The sequence below is a fragment of the Lepisma saccharinum genome, chromosome 1 (assembly GCF_977018435.1).
Source record: "Lepisma saccharinum chromosome 1, izLepSacc3.1, whole genome shotgun sequence".
Lineage (NCBI taxonomy): Eukaryota > Metazoa > Arthropoda > Insecta > Zygentoma > Lepismatidae > Lepisma > Lepisma saccharinum.
Genome location: NC_139229.1, coordinates 84,770,452 through 84,793,960, shown reverse-complemented (window position 1 = coordinate 84,793,960; position 23,509 = coordinate 84,770,452). Strand labels below are relative to the sequence as shown.

Here is a 23,509-nt window from a genome sequence, read left to right as displayed (position 1 = left end):
AATTGGACTGGTCAAAATCAACTTCGTGTTCGTCATGTTCCGCGGTCCACCTTCCTTCTTATCGGGATGCTGACATAACCAAAGCTTTCAAGGATTCTTGGTAGATGTAACCTGCTGACTTCTTCCTAATGTCCAAAATCCACTAAAATCAGAAGTCCTTGTAGTAATCGGTAGATGTATTTCCATACTGTTACAACGATCTGTCTTTCCAATCGGTGATATAAAACAAAGACATCCAATTTCCATGAGGCCTACGCAATGTGAAGTTTCGAAGAATAAAGGTTCAAACACACTGCTGCTTGTAGAAGAAACACAAGACGAGTAGTACGTCGAAAGAGAAATGCGAGCGGTAATGTTCTCGATGCTTGGCGGCGGTGAAGTGTGTTCTGCGGCGGAGAGGTGTGTTCTGTGACTGGTAGGTGTGTTCTGTGACGCTGCACAATCCATGAGGTGGAAGTTGCTTACATGCCAGATTGCAGAGCTGTCTGTCGGTAAAAAGCTACGTCGAGACAAAAATAACCTAGAGGGAAATTTTGTATGGGGAATTTTCCATATGGGAAATTCTAACTTAATGTAGCAGGATGACTGAACCAATGTTTTAGAATATGCTTTTTCGTTGTCACGTTATAACCTATACTTGAATATTGTAACAATTAAGAGTTGTCTAAAATATTGATTAATACGAGTATTAGTGGAAGAGTGTTCCACTCTTAATTATAAGCTACAATTTAGCAGAGTTTTGCTTTAAAATGTTCAAGGGATTACATTAGAATATTAAAATACATGTTACGTAATCACAAAATAGATTTTGCACATACCATATATCTCTGAATGCAAGATGACTCTGAATCCAAGACGACCCCCCCATTTTTCAACAAGGGATTACAGAAAAACTATTTTCAAAACTTACGAATGTTTACCTTATTACAAATAACTGAAGGACTTATTACAAGTTACATGATCCATTACACATGGGTATTATCGTAAAATAATGTCTAGAAGATAGCGTATACGTACCACCTTTGTATAGTACGGTATATCACACTTTACTACTAAGTTTAAAAGCGGAATCTACAACGTCTCACAACAATTGATAAAAAAAATTGTTCACTACAACGCTCACTACTTGCTATCGCACAACAATGCTCAAGGTGCATGCGAACGTTCAAGGCTAAAGTGCTAGGTGTGGCAGAGGGTAGAGTTAGAGCTTAATCGAAGCTCCTGGTTCTGATATGCCACAAAAGCAAGACAACTCCATACTTCTGTGCACGAAATTGCGGCAAAAATCTCGTGTTGGATTCAGAAATGTACGGTAATACTGGTAGGAAACTTCTAATTTTGCATAACTTCCAGGATAATTAGACACCTTGAAAGTGTCATGCAGCATTTCTTCATGAACTATGAAAACAGTAGAAAAATATCTACCACTATCGGTAAATAAAATCCAACAAATACTTTCATACACCAATACCGCTTATATCGACCGTCAGCCCTAGATTTATCCCAACTATCACACTTCTGTGCACGAAATTGCGGCAAAAATCTCGTGTTGGATTCAGAAATATACGGTAATACTGGTAGGAAACTTCTAATTTTGCATAACTTCCAGGATAATTAGACACCTTGAAAGTGTCATGCAGCATTTCTTCATGAACTATCAAAACAGTAGAAAAATATCTACCACTATCGGTAAATAAAATCCAACAAATACTTTCATACACCAATACCGCTTATATCGACCGTCAGCCCTAGATTTATCCCAACTATCACACTTCTCTGAGACAAATTTGGTGAATATAGTGATACTTTGATTTTACATTCCTTTAACAATATACACTAAATCTTCACGGTCCCACTAACAATGCGTTATAAATTTTTTTCAGATTTTACATTTTCCCTCATTTTAATCGAGGTTCTACTGTATCTTTTTGAAGCAAATAACATCACTTTGCTTTGCAAAGCTCTGTTTCACCACTCTGATACGACTTGTTATTTCTTATTGACTTGGAGAGCCACCCCAATTAAGGGGTTCCTGATTGGATACCTGGTGGAGGCACATAGTGGTTCGGATCCCACTACATTAAACTGTAGTTCTTGTCTGGATTATCCTATCTGTGCATAAAATGAACTCAAAAATTTATATTCATTGTTGACTTAGATTTCCATCCCTGATTTTTAGTATAAGATAACTTTTTTATTTTCAGTGGCATTTGAAGTAAACTAATCTACCTTTAATTTATGCAGGTAAAAGCGTGAAGACAAAAGTGGATGAAGTAAGGGTAGAGATGACCAGTAGAGGTGCAGAGGTGCTAGTTATCACCTTCTTGGATGAAGTGGCATGTGAGTTTTTCCTAATTTTATAAGAAATTTTGATTGCCATTGACCTATATATATTTGGGTAATGTGTGCATTTAATTTAGCCAATACTACCTTGAACCAATCTTGATCTCGGCCGAAGGTGTGGGTGATGTGATCAGCACCATGCCCCTGCCTGCCTTTACCCCCCAGAGATTTCTCCAGGTATCCACTTTATACAATGCTGGGTGGGTGCCAGAGCTGCTTGAACAGGTGGAAAATATCCCGGTTCTCCCCTGCCGGGGAGTATACCAATACTGTTACTAATTCATACATATACAAATGCTTGAGGAACATACATTAAGAGTGAAAGGAAAGGAAAATATTTGGACCTAATAGGGATGAGGATACAGGTGAGTGGAGAAGGTAACATAATTTAAAACTACCTGGTACTTGTACATAATCTGCATTCAGCTCCAGACATTAATAGAATGATTAAATCAAGAATACTTAGGTGGGCAGGCCATGTGTCATGAATAGGAGAGGAAAGAAGAGTTTATAGGATTCTTGTTGGGAAACCTGATGGTGAGAGATCTGTAGGAAGGCCAAGACAAAGATGGAGAGATAACAATGAGATGGACCTAAAGGAAATCGGTAAAGGATGGGAAAAAATGAATACATTGATCTTGACCGGGATAGGAACAGATGGAAGGCTTGTGTTGCTGCAGCCATATACCTTCTTCGTGTTTAGAAAGGCTAGAGAGTTAGTAAAAAGTTGTTCAAACTATCAATTAATATTAGTATGTAAGTGTTCCACTCCAATTCTATGCATCCAATTTACTAAAATTTTGCTTTAAAAATATGCAAAAATATCAAATACATTAACTACTGAGTGAGAGAGATTCAATCTTAGACACTGATCAATTTGTAATGATAGAACCTGCTTTCACATTTAATGTTAGCTTTACTCACAACTAACCCAAAATAAAGTTCAGAATATACACTGTATAGCCAAAAGTCAATGGACACCCAATGCTGTTCATTCCAAAGACATCAGCCAGGTAACTAATAACATGTCAGAACTCCCTTCGCTATTATTACAGCATTTACTCTTGGGACCATGTTCTGTTATATTGATGGTGATTTTTTTTTCCCCATTCGTCTTGTAGCCACGTGAATAGTTCACGAGTGGTTTTTGGTCGAGTGGGTCTTCACACAACCGTTGCTCCAGTTCATTCCTAAGATGTTCTATGGGGTTAGTTGGAGCTTTGAGCGGGCCAGCTAAGCACATCCACCTGATTGTCCTCAAACCGCGATTCAATAAACCCTGCTTTATGGGCAGGGACATTATCGTGCTGATAGAGAAAAGGGCCCATTGTATATGGGCAGCATGATATTGTCTAAAATGTCCTCATAAACACCACTGTTCATGTGGCCATTGACCAAAACTTATGGCCTGAGCCCAAACCAGGAAAAACAGCCCGAGGCTGTGACACTACCACCACCTTCACATGGGTGTCCCATGACTTGTGGCTATATAATGTAGAAATGATGGCTTTCTACATTGTTAGATTCTTTCAATGTTTATGGTGAATTTATGATGTGGATGGAATTAAAATTTAATTTATTTTTTCAGGGTTGTTGAATTTAAGAGGATGCGATGTTCTGTACAATCCTGTGTTCTTCTCCTATGCAGTATTAACCATGAAACAAATTGATTTGTTTGTTAGCAACTGCAAGATCACACAAGCCGTGAAGAGCCACTTTGGAAATGAAGGCGTCTGCGTTCAGATCCATCCTTATGAATGTTTGCAGGAGTTTATTAAAGGTTTGGTAAGTATTTGGGTGAGATTGTAAGCTTGTCTCGATGTAGGTTACTACTTTGTTATGTATTAGGGATGGCACAAATTAAGTGGTTCTGCAGGTATTGGCTGATGTAGATATGTTGCTGTATCTATTGGTCTGTGAAATTGTCAGTAATTTTACCAATCTGATATTTCTATAAATAGTTCATGATGAGCAAAATTTTGCATTGGTTTTGAAAAGTAAATGTTTGAATATAGTTTCTTCATCTAAGGCAAAACCCAAGGCAGTTATGTCCTTCCATATATTTGGGAATGTGTTGAAGATGATTTTCAATATTTAAATATCAGATAAAAATTAAACATCAGATTCAGTAAAAATCTGCCAATTTCAGTACCAGAACAAATTCATCCTTGTACACAAATAAATAAATAACCCATGGTGCAGAAACCCGTGAGGGTCAGTACCTACCTACCGACCGCAGGCCTCAATCCAACCAATTACAGGGTGTCATGTGGTTTGCATTACAAACCCCAGGTCATCGTTGTAGGTTTCCATGACCGGGTTATGCTACTCATTCGTAGCTCCTCAGTTTCCCCACGATGGTGGGTGGCCACTGGTCCCATACACAGGCTGAAATCTCAGGAAAAAAGTTGTTATATTATTTGTTAGTTATCGAGTAGTAATGTAGGCATTTTATGCATTTTATACACTGTACCATGAAGTTGAATAGGTAGTTTTTGAAGTAAGGATCCACACTTTCTCGATCTTGTTTATAATTGAAGTTATGCAATCAGAACTATACCCCAGCCTCCTTTACCCCCAGTTACTAATTGGTCAGAGAGGTTGGGTGAACCCCAGATTTGTTTGTGGGAAGAGTAAAAAAAATAAAAGGCCTGTCGTAATCATCCACCCTGGGAATTGAACCTGGGTCTCCCATGTGGCAGTCAAATGCCCTCCCAATCAGACTTTCTTTTTGGATCTTTATTCTATTTTTTAAAATTTCATCTCTGCATGTGAGGTATGCAGTACAATGTAATTTGATTAACTCTTTCAGAATTATTATTTTTTTAATAATATACATATTTTAACAATAGCCACTGTAGCTCAGTCATTAGGACATCTGACTACCATGCGAAAGACCCAGGAAGGGTACTTTGCAGGGGAGAACCGGGATTTTTTCCAGCTGTTCAAGTTCCTCCAGCGCCCACCCAGCATTGTATAAAGTGGGTACCTGGAGAAAACTAAGGGGGATAATGGCAGCCAGGGGTGTGGTGCTGATCACATCACCCTACCTTTGACCGTGATCAAGAAAGTGTGGGGCCCTAACTCCACACCCCCTATAAGCCTTCATTGCGTGGTGCAATGCACAGGGGAGCACTTTAATTTTTTGAGAAAAGTGATTATTTTTGTATATCGATCTATGAATATGTTAGTGCAAGCAGGTAGATTTCATGGTAATGTTCCAATTTTTTTTTTGTTAATTTTAAACGTATTTGAGAATTATTGATAAAGAGTATCAGTGTGAAATTTCCGATTTCATTGTAATGCTCCAGTTGTAAAGATTACGAGTACATTGGCATCAAAATTAAGGCAATCTGTAAATATGGTATTTCTATTTTTGTGATGTTTCAGCTTGATGAACTGGACGGAAAGGTGTGGATTAGCAACTTAGCCAGTTACGGTTTAGTATCCATGATACCAGAAAATAAGAGGATAGTGGAGATTACGCCAGTTGCTCTGATGAAGGCCATCAAGAACCCTGTTGAGAGTGAAGGTGAGTGACGAGGAGGAAGGATATTTATGGTATTGGTGTTTCTGAGTTTAATGGAACCCCAACTTTACATTCCCAGATTTTACATTTTTCCACATTTAAGATTTTTCATGTTGGTTTTCTGAATTATATTATCACTTATTATTGCAACATTACAACCAAAATCAGATAAAAGCCACATGTATGTTATTGTAATTTATATTTTCATTTTTCATAAACTTTGTACACTTCTCCAAATGTTACCTGACTGCTCTGAAACATTTCTATGTTCCGCAATTGTCATAGCTCTTGAGCACCAGCAGCAAGTAGCCAACTTTATTAGAGGTTCCTTTACTAGACGAGACACACTGTGGTAAAAGATTTACGTTCTTGCTTATAACATGAAGTCAGAAACTATATTCACCTAACAAATTAAAAGAGGAAAAAGCAGCAAACTAAGTTGTGAGGAATGATGTTAGAGAATACTTGCAATGGCATGTTAAAATTGAAGAAAAAGGAAACTTCATTCAATAGTTGTCCACCTGGAGGAAATTGCTGTCAAGTTTGAACACAAAGATGCATATTACATATAGTTAAGCAAAATATATTTAACAATACCTTGCAAAATACTGTGCAATGAGTGAAAATTAATATTTTTCACAATTTAAAGCGAAAATATGATTTTCACATAGCAAAGGGTAGCTTGCGCAATCATCAATGTGTTTCAAGATGTTTGCTACCAGTCATGATGTAGAAAAGTTGGTAAGATACTTGCGTGAGAGCTCTCTCTTTTTTTCAGGGGGAATTAGGTAAGCAGGCTCAAATCCAAAACTCTCCCAAATGTTTTTTGTAAGTATGATATTGAGATACATTGTGTAATTAAGTGTAAAAAAATGGTTTCAGAATATTTACAATAATTAAAAATCTTTAATCTTTAAAAAGCAATAGGGACTTTCATCAATTTTGGATCAAAAGTAGTAATCTTTGTGATCTTCACTAAATGCTTAAAATTGTTTTGATTGATTGATTGATTAATTGATTTGGTGTTTTAAATTCACTTTATGCCCGGTAAGGCTATTCGGGACTGGACATACCGTTTAAAGGTGGAATCTAAACCACTATGTGCCTCCACCGGGTATCGAACCTGGGACCCCTTGTTTACAAGGCAACAAAGCTACCACTCTGCCATCGGGGAGCCCCCTATAATTGTTTTCAGAATCCAACAGAAAGAGTTTGGCAAACAAGAAATATGATGACTAAGCTAAGATTCTTATCTGGTTTCTGCACCTATCATGTTGTTGTCTGCTTCCCTTGAGACAGTTCTCTGCAATTTAAGGTTTACCTCTCTTGAAAGGAATCAAGAACATTTATGCATCTGAATAAATATCTTTTATCTTCTGAAAAAGTTTCTGCTGTGGTTGGGAATCGATCTCACAACCCCTGTCACACAAGTTGAGCATGCAACCACTACACCTGACATACCACTAGTACCACCAAAACACATTATTTGTATCATCGTACGTGCAATAATACTATGTCATTGTCAAGTTTTTCATCCACACGAAATTGCAAATTAATAAACTTGGGCAGAATGTGTGTATGTTTGATTGTTTGGTAAGAAAGTGCTTTGTATTGATTATCACAAATTGTTGTTTATAATTTTTTCATGTGATCCACCTTCGTGATGAGCAATTTGGCCTATCTTGCCCCCAAAGGTTCTGGATTCAAGTCCTAGCTTGGGCATGGGTTTTCCTTCATTGATTGTTCCTTTATCAATTTTATCCAATCATCATTATCTTTGTCATTACAGCTTTTCCTAAATAGACCAAGAAGAAATTTCAAATAAGAAAATTTTTGTAATTTGACTGTAAATTGTATTCCAATGTATGTTACCCTGACACATGTATCATGGACCTCTTAATGTTATATTACACATTGATGACACATGATGCTAATTCTCATATTTTTCATGTAGATATTAATTTCTTTAGCTATGGGATCTTAGATTTCCACTTCTTGTTGCAGGAATAATCAATGCACATATCAAGGATGCAGCCGCAGTGGTTGCTTATTTTGCATGGCTGGAGAAAGCCCTTGCGAATGGAGAGAAAGTCACGGAAACGTCGGGAGCCGATAAATTGGAAGGTTTTAGGAGGTGAGTGATTGTTTTCAACTTCTGTATCTCACAACAAAGACTGTAAAATGTTTTACTTTTTAAAAGAACTTAGTGGTACTTCGATGTGACTTATTGCTACTTTTATTGTGGCCACCACTCCTTTAACTCAATACCAACAATTGAAGGGCACAACAATTAGAAATGTCAGGATATGTATAGCTGGCATTCTATTTCAACTGTACGGCGTAAAAGCATTTACCAGGAGTATTTCATGTTCTGCCATCTTATTGGTTGAATGCAAATGACGTAAACTAATGATTTGCACATGGAGTGGTGAAGTCTGGAGTTAAAATGTTCTGCACCAATTGTAACAAACTGATATCATGGGAATCATTGGACTGTTAAAATATTATTTCAAAAGATAGAATGTGTTACTGCAACAGGTGACAAAAGACAATCTTTAGTCCTTATTTTCAAAGTGCTAACACTAAAAGACATACCTATTGAAGAAGCAATGCATACCTATGTTGAATTTGAAAAAAAAAAAAAAAAAAAAAGTAATAAACTGCATGTGCATGAGATGGAGGTTTTACAGAGACTTTAGTATGTCTGTTGATGGTGCTTTGAGAACAGTTTGAATACCTGTATCAAATGATGATCGTGAGATATTTTTTTTCACAGATTTCATGTGTGTTAATGAATCAATGCACTGATCTTAGTGTGACAAATTTTTCTTCAAATGCTCTTCAGACAGAACATTATAATTCTCAGTGTTGTGTGTGTAGTCATCATCATCATCATCATCATCATCATCATCATCATCATCCTTCGCGGTTTCCTGCCTCTGGCTGGGTCGGCATAGAATCCAAGCCTCTCCATTTTCTTCTGCTCTTCCACCACTTCTCTCTTTCCATGGTGTTACAATCTTGTCCTCTTCTCCTAACACTCTCCACTAATCTGCTCTTTCCACCGTGTGTGTGTAGTATGTTTTGTTTTTGCAGTCTATATGTTTTGTGTTGTTTTCCATTTCTATCCAACATATAAACACAGTTTCTTTTATTTCCAGTACTCACAAATTTTAAACTTGTACTTGCAAATTTTAACCTTTCAAATTAAGAATTTTGTATCTATTTATGTACAGTATGAAGTTTAGTTGGTTGAGTATGGATTTCTCTGCTAACTTGTCATCATCCATAACTAATAAAGCATTAACTCATATTTCATGTTTCAAAGGTGTTTTTCAATTAATGTTTGTTCAGTAGAATCTTAAATTCAGTGAATATTTTCTTAAAAGAAAACAAAACCTGCTTCATTATCGCAAGTTTCCTATATTGGCAGTCAGTACTTCAAATTGGTTCTGTATTTTGAATGTAAATTGTAAGTCAATTCTGCTTTACGGTAGTCACAACTAATTGCTTTCATGTTACAGGGAGCAAGAGAATTTCATTGGTCCCAGTTTTGATACAATATCCTCTGTTGGTCCCAATGCTGCTATAATTCATTACATGCCAAAACGTGGACAAGACAGTGAAATCACAACAAAGGAACTGTATTTGTGTGATTCTGGAGGTCAATACAGGTTAGTATAAACACAATTATGTCTGGGATTTGATCCAAATGTATTCCTACCTTTTAATTTGTGAATGCATCCCAATCAATTTTATTGTCATTTTTTTTAACATTGATGTCAATTTTCTGTTTTAGAAGGTACAGTCGAAATCTAGAAAAACAATATCAAGTGTTTTAAATGTCAGTACTGATACTTAAACATTTTAGAATTGGAAGTTATAAATGTTAGATAATATCCATAGATTCACTTGTAACAGACACTTTTGTATAATTCTCAGTATACAGGGTATACACAATTGAATGGTGTGGTTATAAATGTCAATAAAAATTTTATTTTTCAACTTACGTGGTTGCAGCAAACACGGTTAGAGGCGGAAACTGTCCCCAATTTTTGATATGTGAGTTAAAATTACAATCCTTCAATGTGGGCTCCCCTGGTCACATGACGCACATCAACGCAGTAATCAAACTCGTTCCAGACACGGTGTAACATGTCCACTGGAATGTCCTGCACTGCATGCATTTCCAGTCAAGAAGTTGCTGGATGTAAGTTGGCATTGGTTGGGCATAAACCCTGTCTTTAATAAACCCCCATAGAAAGAAATCGCACGACGTAAGATCCGGGGAACGAGGGGTCCAAGGGACAGTGTGTTTTTTTTGTTTTTTTTGTGAAAAATGCTTACGTGATGGAGGTCATATTTGGAATCAGCATATCAAAAAGATTGTAATTTTAACTCACATATCAAAACTGGGACAGTTTTCGCCTCTAACAGTGTTTGCTGCAACCACGTAAGTTGAATTTTTTTTTTTTTTTTTTTTTTTTACATTTATAACCACACCATTCACCATTGTGTATACCCTGTATTTGGCCTTTGGCATATGCCATATCTCATAAGGTAGTCACACTCCCAGAAAAGTATCTGATGTCGGTGGTACAAAAATTTTCAATAAACTACCGTACCATAGACAAATAGGAGATGGAAAAAAGATGGAAATGCACATACAGTTAAAAATGTATAATTAAATAGATGGAAAAGGTCGAAAAGAAACAGATGAAGGTATTCGAAGCATCTACTGCATGACTGTGAAAGAAGTCTTTCCAAACCATAGATGCGACATGGCAGGGTCAAGAAGGGTGGGGCATTTATAGGTTTATTAAAATTTACTTGTTAATGGTATTTTTTAAAATTTGAACCCAAGATTCATTTCTCTCCCCACCCCCTACCACACCCCAAGTTATGCTGTGATGCAAACAGCTTCTTATCTGCTGGTCTCCATGCCAGAGCTATTAGTATAACCTGCAACAAAACATCAGGTTTGCCTGCTTACATGCCAGAGTGGTTAGCACAGCATACTACGATGCATACAAATCCCAACCTGGGCATGGGTGTTTTGTGAGTGTCCTGTCATCATATCATCACTCATCCTCATCTTTGCGATTAGCCAAATGTGGCAGAAATGCGAATTGAAATAAACCAAACCATAACCTCAGGTTTAAACCCCGATCGGCATAGATGTTTCATTCTGTTTGTCCAGTCATCAGTTCATCATTCATTCTCATCATCACAATTAACCCAAGACACAGAAAACACACAAAATAACCTAAATAGAAAAAAAGAAAGCTGGTATTTTGTGCCACATTTCCCCAACATATTAAAAACATGATAAAATTGCAACATTTACCTTGTTTTGTTCTCAGATTAACAACAGCAAGGTACATATTGAGATTTGATCTTGTTTTCAAAATAGAATATAGTTTTTTTCAGTCTTTTGGGAAAGACAACATATGGTTGTCAAAAATTGGGCAAATATTCAAATACATGTCTGTTTTATTAAAGATTTTTGCATCAAATGATATGAGGCATGCATTGTGTACTGTTTGATTCAGGTCAGTAAAACCTTACTGACAACTTAATATTTAATTACTTATTCATTATTATTAATAACCCATGTTATCCTCCAGGGATGGAACAACAGACATAACCAGGACCGTACATATGGGAACTCCCACACAGTTTGAGAAAGAATGCTTCACTCGTGTCTTCAAAGGCGTGTATGCATTAGCAACATGTGTTTTCCCTTCCAAGATTAAGGTGTGTATCTTTGAAAATGTGGTATGTTATACTTAAGTGCATTCTATTTAGAAATTTTAGCAAAAAATGGAGACTCATCCAGAACTTGAACATCGGTCTCTGGCATACAGAGCCATTACTCGACCAAACTGAGCTGTAACTGCATTTTTCACTAATCTTTCTTCATAGTACATCTGTATGTGCCAAATCGCGACGTAAGGCATGTTCTATGTTTTTCATGTGTGGATTTTATGCAGTGTGGTTTATTACACAGTAACTAAAAGTAACTGTGTCACTGCGTATCTTTGATGTTGAGACGTATGCATGTCTCGGTTCTTGGAAACATTGTGCAGATTTGTTTACAACGAGTTCGTGGTGAATGGAGTTCCAGTGAAGGCCCCAACCAAATCAGTAATGCAAAAACTGATTGCAAAATGGCGGGAAACTGGATCCATGCTGAATAGGCCAAAAGTGCATCCAAAGACTGTCCGCACTGAGGCAAAGGTGGGTGACGCAGCGCAGCTAATGATACGGCTAATTATCATCTTGGCATTTGGCACAACAGTTGCAGGTGTCCCAGTCAACCGCTATGCGGATCCTGAAGCAGGACTTGAACTTGCACGCATTCAAAGTTACCGTGATGCATCAGGTGGGGGATGTGGACAAGGCAGCTCACGTGCAGTTTTGTGAGTGGTTTCTGTCCAATATTGGTCCGGAGGTGCTGCAGGATGGTTACTTGTTCATTTCCGATGAAGCATGGCTCTATTTGTCAGGCTACATAAACTCCCAGAACACGTGACACTGGTCAGGTGACAATCCACACGTGTTCGTTCATGGAGGTTCCACTGCACGCCCAGAAACTCGGTGTCTGGTGTGCCGTGTCGTCACGCCGCATCATCCCCGTGTTCTTCCATGAGACTGTGAACTCTGCTCATTACATCAGTAACATATTCAACATGTTTGTTGAACAACTGATAGGATGAGCGAAGGAACGCTTACTTTCAGCAGGATGGAGCCACAGCGCATACAGCATGTGCAACGATCACGCGCATTGAGTCAGTGTTCCCGCCTGATCGCGTCATCAGCCGTGGCATGAACCAATCTTGGTCACCTCGTTCTCCAGATTTATTACCCTGTGATTTCTTCTTGTGGGGAGCTCTAAAGGGACAGGTATATAGCAACAACCCTCACACACTCGAAGAACTCCATCCTGCAGGATGTCCTTGCCCATGCTTTTCAGAACATGTGGTATCGTCTGCACACGTGCCTCGAGGTCAACGGAAGACATTTCCAGCACCTCCTCTAGGTAGGTTGTTGTCACACTGTACTGTATTTACAGAAGAGATGTTTCATTCATTTACGTTTATGTCAAGTTGTCTAAACTGCTTGGCACCGATATCCTGGACTGTTCTCTACCCCGCTCTTCTCTTTTGTGTACCAGGGTTGCCTACATGCAAGGAGCACATTTTCCACGTGCCTCTTTTAACAGACTCGCCCAGTATTAAGTGTTCCATCTGATCTATAAATATTTGTAATGTTTGTTTTTGTTTTAATTCAAGTCCTGTGTGCCTTTCAATACTTATTTGACAAGTTTCTTATGTCACAAAAATATGTTAAATAGTATTAAGCCCATTTTACATAATGCGAGGCTCATTTATTTATTTATTTACAAAGTTGTATTTCGTTGTACATTGTTTGGTTAGCACACATTTGTATTCAGGTTAATGTGGTTTATGCGTGTTAAGTACAGTTGTTCCTGTAGTGGTTTGACACATTAAGTAATCACTACAGTTGTTAATAAATCATTGTGTGTCCCATAAGTCAGGATCCTTAGGAGTTTCTCTGGCAAATTCCTGAATTTTTTTCAGTTTTCATTGAAGTGTTCTCTTTATGGTATTATCACTTCACTGCATTTTTATTTGTAGGGGGTCACCTTGATGTATGAAATGAAAAGTCAGAAGATTATGGTTTGCCAGCCAAAAGGTGACATTGTGCAAGCGTGACAGCAAATGTCTGCCACTGTTATACATAAAGTGGTGCTAGGGTGGAGTGTGTATGTAACACAACAGCGTGCCTGTGTGTTTTTCTTGTATGGGGCCAGACATATGGTGCAAGTAATTACCATTATTGTGTATATCGAAGTCTGTATATTTGTGTAATAGTGAAAGTGATACATCTTCATTTCTCATCTTTCCAGGGCAATTATCTGGATTCATTTGCCAGAAAGGCATTGTGGGATGTTGGATTAGACTATGCTCATGGAACAGGACATGGTATTGGCCATTATTTGAATGTTCACGAGGGGCCAATGGGAATATCTTGGAGAACGTACCCTGACGACCCTGGATTGCAAGAGGGAATGTTTCTCTCTGATGGTAATGTATAAAATTTGCTAATGATTTGTGTTTCTGCAGTCATCGTACAAATAATATTATAAACAAGAAGTGACATTAGATTTCATTGTGTTCTTAGGTCTTGAAGAAGATGAGATGAAAATGTTGGGCAAATTTAAGAATTCTAGCCACTAAAGAAATCCATATTCTTACTTGTAATGCTATTGTCTGGTGGTAATCCATTTTTGTTGTTGGTCTGGTAATATGATTTTGACAAAATATGTTGGAAAGTAATTCTTGCCACTTTCGTGGCAGTGAAGGATGAAGAGATTCTGTGAGAATATCTGCTAGATCAGTTCTGGAAATGTTTTGAGACATAACGTTATTCTTATCTTCTTGAATTGAAATCTCATTCCTTGAAAAAAAGAAAGCTTGCAGCCAAACACTTTACACATTTTCATATTTACTCTGCGCAAATTACTCACAAGATTAACAATATAAATTCAGTTTTACTTACGTTTTTTGCGAATATAGTTTGTTCTTCAATTACGACGTTTCGAGAGATAACTTCTCTCTTCAGGTTATAAGCAATTCATAGCTTTATAGGGGAAGCTAAGGAGTTAACGAAATTATTTGATATATTGGAGAACAAGATGATAGGATAAAATTCACTAAAGAAGAAATGAAAAATGGTAAGATTGGCTTCTTAGACCTCTCGATTTACACGAATAGAAAGATGATAGAAACTGGTGTTCATCATAACAGGCGAATTATACATTAATAAAGAATCGGCACATCCCAGAAGAACAAAAAATAATATTTTTCAGAACTTTTTTGTTAGAGCTCTTAGGTTATGCAATAACAAAGCAGATTTGAACAAGGAAATTAATTGGATAATAAGAATAGGCAAAAAGAATGGGTACAAAGAAAGTGAAATAAGAAAAGAATTGAGTAAGGCAAGATCCACATGTAGGAAAGATTCAGAAAAAAGTAATTTGAAAAATGACACCGAAAAAGAGACAGGTAATGGAAAGGAGAAGAAAGAAAATTTTAGGTTTCTAGGTATCCGTTATTTCCGTGGGTTATCAGAAAAAATGTAAAAAATAGTAAAACAATATGGAATTAAATGTGGAATGAGAAAATTTTGAATTTTCCTATATATATATATATATATATATATATATATATATATATATATCAAAGAAGATAAAAGGAAACACTCACCGGACAGTAGAAAAATTCAAAATTTTCACTAACTTCGTAGCATCATCGGTGTGAGGAGAAAGAGACGGAACCGGAACTTATCCATTATATATATATGAGCCGCGGTGGCTCAGTCGGTAACGCGTATGACTACCATGCTAAAGGTCCCGGGTTCGATCCCCGGCCGGTTCAAATCCGGGAACTTTTCTAACGATGGAAGCGGCTCCGGCGCCCACCCAGCGTCGAATAACATGGGTACCTGGGGGAAACCCTGGGGGTAAAGGCGGTCAGGGGCGTGATGCTGATCACATCACCCCCACTCACGACCGGATCAAGAAAGTGTGGGGCGTTACCCCCACACCCCCTATACGCCTTCATGGCATGGTTCTATGCACAGGGGAGAACTTTATATATATATATATATATATATATATATATATATATTGGATAAAAGCAAGGAGGGCCAAAAGGGCTAAGTAAAAATCAAATAAGGTAAAAGGAAACACTCACCGGACAGTAGGAAAATTCAAAATTTTCGCTAATTTATAGCATCATCGGTGTGAGAAGAAACAGAAGACGGAACCGGAAGTTGGGGTCCTGCAGAGTTGCCAGGTCCCCATTGAAGAAGAAGCGGTGCGTAGAACGAAAAAAACACACTGTTTCGTCACCAGGCTCGTCGTAAACTGTGAGTGTGTAGGATGAGTTGGGAGGGAGGGCGGGAGGGTGGGTGAGGGTTGGGCATTACTGGGTGGCCTTGTTCAGGCCAGGTGGAGTGGTTGCACTCATGGCCAATATATAGGCCCTCTCCCATCTTTTGCGAACAGAGGTGTTGGCTGGTTGGTGTAGGAGGTGGATGATCGCTACCCGGAAGCAGTCGTTGAAACTGATGTTGTGGTGGTTGGTGTGGACGGCGACAGTGAAGTCCAGGTTGTGGGTGGAGGAGCGGTGGTTATTGATGCGGAGGTTGAGGGCCGTTGATGTTTCCCCCAGGTAAAAATCACCACAGATGTTGCAGGTGAGGATGTAGATAAGGTTTGAGGCATGGCAGGTCCCTTTGGGATGGAGGGTAAATTTGCCAGTGGCCGTGTGCACCTGGAGGGTGTGAGAAGTGATGAGGATGGGACAGGTCTTGCACCTGGGTCGGTTGCATTTATGGGCAGGGGGGTGTTGGATGTGTGGTGAAGGAGTGTTGTGGACCAGGATGTTTTGGAGGTTAGGGGGGCGTTTGAAAACCACCCTGGGTTTGTCGGGAAATATGTTTTTGGTTTCGGGATCACTGTGGAGGATTGGGAGAAGAGAGTGCAGTGTGTGCCTGATTTTGTTGAGGTGGGGATGATATTGGGTGATGAGTGCAGGTGGGTTAGTGGCAGCAGGTTTCTTGGTGGTAGTGGTATGTGAGGCAGCTCGTGATATTTGCTTGGTGACCAGGATGGAGGGATATCCACGGTTAACCAGGGCCTGGTGTAGGCGGAGGTTATAATTCTGGCGGGAGGTGGGTGAGGTGTTCCTATATATATATATATATATATATATATATATAGGAAAATTCAAAATTTTCGCTAATTTATAGCATCATCGGTGTGAGAAGAAACAGAAGACGGAACCGGAAGTTGAGGTCCTGCAGAGTTGCCAGGTCCCCATTGAAGAAGAAGCGGTGCGTAGAACGAAAAAAACACTGTTTCGTCACCAGGCTCATCGTAAACTGTGAGTGTGTAGGATGAGTTGGGAGGGCGGGAGGGTGGGTGAGGGTTGGGCATTACTGGGTGGCCTTGTTCAGGCCAGGTGGAGTGGTTGCACTCATGGCCGATATATAGGCCCTCTCCCATCTTTTGCGAACAGAGGTGTTGGCTGGTTGGGGTAGGAGGTGGATGATCGCTACCCGGAAGCAGTCGTTGAAACTGATGTTGTGGTGGTTGGTGTGGACGGCGACAGTGAAGTCCGCATCAATAACCACCGCTCCTCCACCCACAACCTGGACTTCACTGTCGCCGTCCACACCAACCACCACAACATCAGTTTCAATGACTGCTTCCGGGTAGCGATTATCCATCTCCTACCCCAACCAGCCAACACCTCTGTTCGCAAAGATGGGAGAGGGCCTATATATCGGTCATGAGTGCAACCACTCCACCTGGCTTGAACAAGGCCACCCAGTAATGCCCATCCCTCCCACCCTCCCAGCTCATCCCACACACTCACAGTTTACGACGAGCCTGGTGACGAAACAGTGTTTTTTCGTTCTACGCAATGCTTTTTCTTCGATGGGGACCTGGCAACTCTGCAGTGCCCCAACTTCCGGTTCCGTCTATTTCTCCTCACACTGATGATGCTATGAAATTAGCGAAAATTTTGAATTTTTCTACTGTCCGGTGAGTGTTTCCTTTTACCTTCTTTGATTTTTACTCACCGGACAGTAAAAAAATTCAAAAATGAATATAGGGGGGGGGGGACATGATAAAGACAAGAGAAAAGGTTCCCAAAATGGGTTTGTCAGAACATATCCTCGAAGAAGGCCATATAATCGTGGAATGTAGAGTTTTAAGGGAGGAGAGTAAATTAGGAGGAAGGAATGTTTATGAAGGATCATATATTTGTAAAGAAAGAGAGAACAAATTAAATAGGGATGATGGGAATATATATGAAGTTTGGACAGGAATGTTTAAAAAGGGATAAGAAAGAATATAAAAGCCTTGGATTCCACGTCACCCCGGAAGTTTTACGCGAGGCTTCGAAAGAGGAAGATTTTGAATTAGATATGATGTAATGAAGAGGGGAGGAAGGGGAAATGACGAACAAAAGACAGCTGGTTTGACTGCTTCCACATTCAGAAGGGAAGCTCGTTGCGGACAACTTGACTGGGAATAGTGAATGGTTTTTAGAATTTTAAAGGTTTTTACAGTTTTTTTTAAAATTTATACAGGAGGACCAAAACGTTTTTATAATAGGTTTTAACTTGGCTAATGATGGCTTTTAAGAACGTAAATTGTCAAGAGTGTAATCGATCTTCCTATATTTTTTCCTCACTCACATTTCACCTAATCCTCGATCCTGTTGACTTGGAAGAAATATTTTGACAAAGCTATGAATTGCTTATAACCTGAAGAAGAGAGAAGTTATCTCTCAAAACGTCGTAATTGAAGAACGAACTATACTCGCAAAAAACGTAAGTAAAACTGAATTTATATTGACTTTACAGATTGTTCTATGATATCACTACAAATAAGTATCTTAAATGTGTTGGTGATTGTCCACTTGTCCATATTCTGATCACATGTTGTCCACTTGTTTATTTTTCTGATCACATTGTTATAACATACTGTAAAAAAATATTATTTTTTTTTGCAGAGTGCACAGTATTATGCACTGTGTTGTTACACACATTATACCTTAACTATTTGTAATTTATGTCTCTCTCTGTTCACTCTTGACAACAATTTCCTCCAGGTTTTGGCTCTTTACCTCCACACACTGTATGTGATTTCATTGGAGAGTGCAATTCACAGGGTATATTGCATTACAAACTGCAAATGATGTATCATTGTTTATATATAGAAAAATGTGTTTAGTTTGCTTGTAATAACTGCAAGTCAATGAAAAGAAATTTAATTTCATTCTTTGAATTAGGCTCCCTTATGCCTTACAAACATAGCATTTTTGTTTCAGAGCCAGGCTACTACGAAGATGGTAAATTTGGGATTCGACTGGAGAACATTGTTCGCATAGTGCCAGCTAAGACCCCACATAACTTCAAGGACAGAGGATTTTTAACATTTCAGACTGTGACTCTTGTGCCGATACAGACCAAGATGTTGGTTCCGGAGATGCTGACACAAGCCGAGGTAAGTCTATGGTGTAGTGGTAATGCCTTCACCTTGTAATCAAGGGTTCCCTTGTCCGACACCTAGTGGAGGCAGATAGTGGTTCAGAGCCCAATTTGACCTGCAGGTCTAATCCTAATCCTATCTGTTCGTAAAGCGACATTAAAACGACTTTAAGAATAAGCTGAGTAAGTACGTGGGCGTACCCAAAAGAAACCGAACTAATTTTTTTGTGAACTTATTTATTCACAATTTAAGTACAAACCTTCAATACCCTTCAAAGTACTCTCCACTTGCATTAAGACACTTGTCCAATCTTTGATTCCATTTTTCAAAACATTTTTTAAAGTCATCTTTTGTGATGCGTGACAGCACCTCCGTCGTTTTTTTCTTCACCTCAGCAACATCAGCAAAACGCTTTCCTTTCATGTCTCCTTTCATTCTAGGAAACAAAAAAAAGTCGCGTGGTGCATGGTCGGGTGAGTATGGGGGTGAGGAGCAGGGGTCATACCATTTTTGGTCAAGAATTGTAGTACAGACAGGGCTGTGTGAGCCGGGGCATTGTCATGATGGAATAACCAGTCACCCGACTGCCACAAATCTGGCCGCTTCCGCCGCACACTGTTGTGCAATCGTTTCAAAACTTCCAAGTAGAAAGCCTGGTTAACTGTCTGACCCTGCGGAACAAACTCTGAATGGTACGTCGTTGATCTTCGTTGGTGATTTCACGAATTTTTTCAATATTATCATGTGTTCGGGCCGTGGAAGGACGACCAAAACGAGGTTTGTCATCAGTTGACATTTCACCATTTTTGAAACGGGAAAACCACTCAAACACTTGAGTTTTCCCCATAGCATCGTCCTTGTATGCCGTTTTTAACATTTCAAGAGTTTCTGTTCCACTCTTTCCGAGCAAAAAGCAGAATTTCACCACTGCACGCTATTCCCGAAAATCAGCCATTGCAAAAACGACGATCACACAAAACAGCTGTCACTCTAAACTCTGCCGAAACATGTCCTGACCTGCTTCAGCGACGGCACTCGGCTTACGGACAAAACATGGTACTACAAAAGCTCTGCCCACCACAAAATTAGTTCGGTTTCTTTTGGGTACGCCCATGTATATGTTGTATTTTTTTTTTTTATCCGATGGAGGTTCAGAAAATATTTCTATTTATGCAATCAGCACAAAGACATGACACCACAAAAGTTTCCTTGAAGGTCACTGTCAGAACCTGCAGTGCATAGCCAGCCATTCATGAGCCACATATAATATCTCCATGAGGACCTTGTGATCAGCTGTCAGTGTGTGTCTTTCTTTTCATTCATTTTTTCATTCTTTCTTTCCTTTGTTGTTTCCTTCCTTCCTCATGCTTGCCTGGCTTTACCCTCTGGTAGTACCCATTTGTTAAGAGGCTGGGTGAACCTCAGCGCACAGACATTACCAGAAATATTTCCACATGAAATCACCCACCCCAGGAATCAAACCCAGGTCTCCTTTGTATCATGCAGATAGTTGCCCTACCAGCTGGACCACCATGGTTATTTTATTAAATTATTTTGAATTCATTATTAATTCTGTCTGCTTCCTTACTGTGAACAAATCAGTACAAATAATATATTTTATCTTTTTCTGAAATTTATTTGTGTTATTTTAATTTTTTCATGGAAGAACTGTTCATAAATATTTAGTGCAAAATATTATCACATTCCTGCCCGTAACCAACCAGGGTCGTTTAAAGTATGTTCTTGTACTTGCTGCAAAGGTCTAAGGTCATTTAGCTGCGGTGCCCATTTTTTCAGTTTTTTTTTGGGTATTTTCTCCCCCCATGTTGATTGGCGAAGGAAAGGGGGTGCACCATGTGACTTTGAGGGGAGGTCTAATGCGGTATTTAAGAGCATGTCAAGGGTGCCAAATTACTGAGGGTTCCAGGGAGCCCAACAAATTTGGATCCTTGGAGGACCAATGGGGGGTCATTGCTAGGGGATCACCAGCAGGAAACCTCGAAGAGGTTGGATTCCTATCCACTGGGCTGAAAAACTCGACGAAAAAAGTGGCATTTTGAAAACCTCGAAAATTCAAGATGGGGGGCCTCATTTTTTTTAAAGTAAGTTTGTATTCAGAATATGTCTGACTGTTTAAATGCCCCTCCCAGAGCAGGGCGTGAATGCATTAATTTTATCTTATTCTCAGAGTAGCTACCCTGGAACAGTGATGATGAGATGATCATAATCATCCTTCGCTGTTTCCTGCCTCTGGCTGGGTAGGCATGTAACAGTGATGATAATAGTTACATTTTTTTATTCATATAAAGGAAATTTAAATAAGGAAGAACAAGTTTGCCATAACATATCTGCAAAGCTCTTACAAAAAAGTATTGTGTGTGGCAAAGTAAAAGTAGCAACATTTTAATTTCAACCTTGATGATGTATCATTCATGAGACTCAAGAACAGCTTTAAATGGATACAGTGTTTAAGTACTCATATTGGTGGCAGTTGCAGTTACAGTAAGACTACCAGTATCAGTCCATTCAGACTTGTACTGGTTCAGCTCCAGTATGAACACAACTAGAAAAAAAGTGCAGTATTTTTTCTCTTTCTTTCAGATAACATATTTGAATGAATACCATGCAAAATGCAGGGAAAAAGTAGGTCCATTGTTGCAAAAATTGGGACATGCTGATGCTTTGAAATGGCTTAACAGGGAAACACAGCCAATAGGTTGATGATATTAAGCATTACGATGAAATTACCACTTTCAGTCTACCATGGGGAAAATTATAACATGTGGTTATGGAAATACGTCTTACTGTGCCAGTGACATGATCAGTTAACTTAACTTTTTTGAACAAACAGATCAGATATTAGATCAGACACTTTGCAAATTTTAGATATAAATTATTCAAGGTCTTCAGAAGTTTTTTTAATATAAAATTTGTAAATAAATGTTAATTTAAATGTGTTTGTATGATCTTGTTTCTTTTTACTTTTGATTTAATTAAAATGTTCAGTTTGTGATGAATGTAAAGATTTTTCTTGCATTGAAATATTATGGTTTAAAATGCTGTGTGGATACAAGTTGAGAAGGAAATGTAACATTGTAAAAAGGAGGAGTTTTAGAATGTGTATATTTTGGCTTGAGTTGGTGCACATTGTGTCACAGACAGAAAAAAAAGATCCCCTGCTTGAATGTGGGTTGGACCTAAAATCATCAGCTTCATTTTCATTTTCTATATGCTGTTCCTTTCAGAAGGTAAATCCAAGGAACTTATTTCTCCTGCTAGTTGAGAATGAAAGAAAGAAATAATGAACCCTCAGGTAAATTCAATGGACTTAACTTTTGCACAAATACACCAAAAGTTCTAACAAGCTCTGTTGATTACAAACCAGTTAGAGAACTGTGAACTGCATGAAATGAATAGTGTAGTTGCTAATGCTCTTGCCTTGTTACCAAGGAGTGCTGGGTTCGATCCACTTGTGGAGACATGTAAGTAATTGCTACAATACCAGGGATCCTGGGTTCAAATCCTGGCTGGGGCATGAGCATGCTTTGTTAATGTCCCTTCAAGATTGGCAGAAAAGCAACGTAAAATGACCTAATTCAATCAATCAATCAAGCATGCAAGGAATTCACAGATATTATGTTTATCCCCTTTTTTGTAACAAAAATAAGTTACGTTTGGAGTTCAGTTTGGTCCTGATGTTGGTAAGCTACTTTCAAAATCAAAGAACTCTAATGTAAAAATAAGGTAAAGGAAGTCATGGGAATCTAATATGTCTTAACTGTGAGTTGCTTGAGAAGAATGACTTGTGTTGAGAGTCTACTTTTATGGCCTTTCATAGCATAGTAGTTAATGTTAACGCTTTGTAATCAAGAGGACATAAGTTTGATTTATTTTGGGGACGTGGTTCAGTGCTCCTGATTCAACTTTTAATTCCAAATATAATTGGCTTATCTATGCATAAGATGCACTTAAATGAAACTTTGATAATGTCATTTTGTTTAGTTTTGTTGTCTGTCATGGAAAAATATACACTGTAACTGGATCATTAGAGAGTACCTTTCAGTACTATTCTTTACATTCTTACTCCCGGTTGTGGTTTCCAATATTTTTCTTCAAACCCCAGTATCACCAATTGTGATCATTTTGGTCATTGTTGGTCATTTTAGTTGGTAGCTTTTATGAATTGAAATGAATTCATCTTAACTTTTTCTTTGGTGATTAAGTCCATATGCAGTATAGATTGGACTGTGTCCATTGCAGTATGTATGAAGGCATTGTTACCCTGTTATTGGTTTTGCTGACATTCTTTATGAGCATGCATTATAAACATTGCAGTAAACAATGTCTTTCATTTTAACAATGAAATTAAGTAAAAATGTCTTGATGGATTTGCGACAAAAAACATGATTGTTCTGCAAGAGAAATGAAACAAACATTGATTTAGTCAAGGATGAATGTTTTGCCTCCATTTGGGAAAAGGAACAAAAGAAGATTGTTGAGTCAGGTTTAGATGGTGTTCACGATGCAAAAACACAATGCAG

General features: G+C 38.5%; 1 protein-coding gene across 2 annotated transcripts in view; it reads left to right on the top strand.

Moving 5' to 3' along the window:
- Window positions 1-21,985, top strand: part of LOC145997264 (xaa-Pro aminopeptidase 1-like) — a 41,126-nt gene extending 19,141 nt beyond the window's left edge. For both annotated transcript variants that reach the window (XM_083134140.1, XM_083134131.1), the window contains exons 5-13: window positions 2,245-2,340; window positions 3,932-4,128; window positions 5,734-5,875; window positions 7,877-8,006; window positions 9,397-9,546; window positions 11,500-11,629; window positions 13,806-13,983; window positions 18,808-18,983; window positions 21,570-21,985. In XM_083134140.1, coding sequence (XP_082990266.1) covers window positions 2,245-2,340; window positions 3,932-4,128; window positions 5,734-5,875; window positions 7,877-8,006; window positions 9,397-9,546; window positions 11,500-11,629; window positions 13,806-13,983; window positions 18,808-18,983; window positions 21,570-21,689 — 1,319 coding nt within the window. In that variant the 3' untranslated portion in view covers window positions 21,690-21,985. The remainder of the gene's footprint in view (window positions 1-2,244; window positions 2,341-3,931; window positions 4,129-5,733; window positions 5,876-7,876; window positions 8,007-9,396; window positions 9,547-11,499; window positions 11,630-13,805; window positions 13,984-18,807; window positions 18,984-21,569) is intronic.
- Window positions 21,986-23,509: the final 1,524 nt, after the last annotated feature.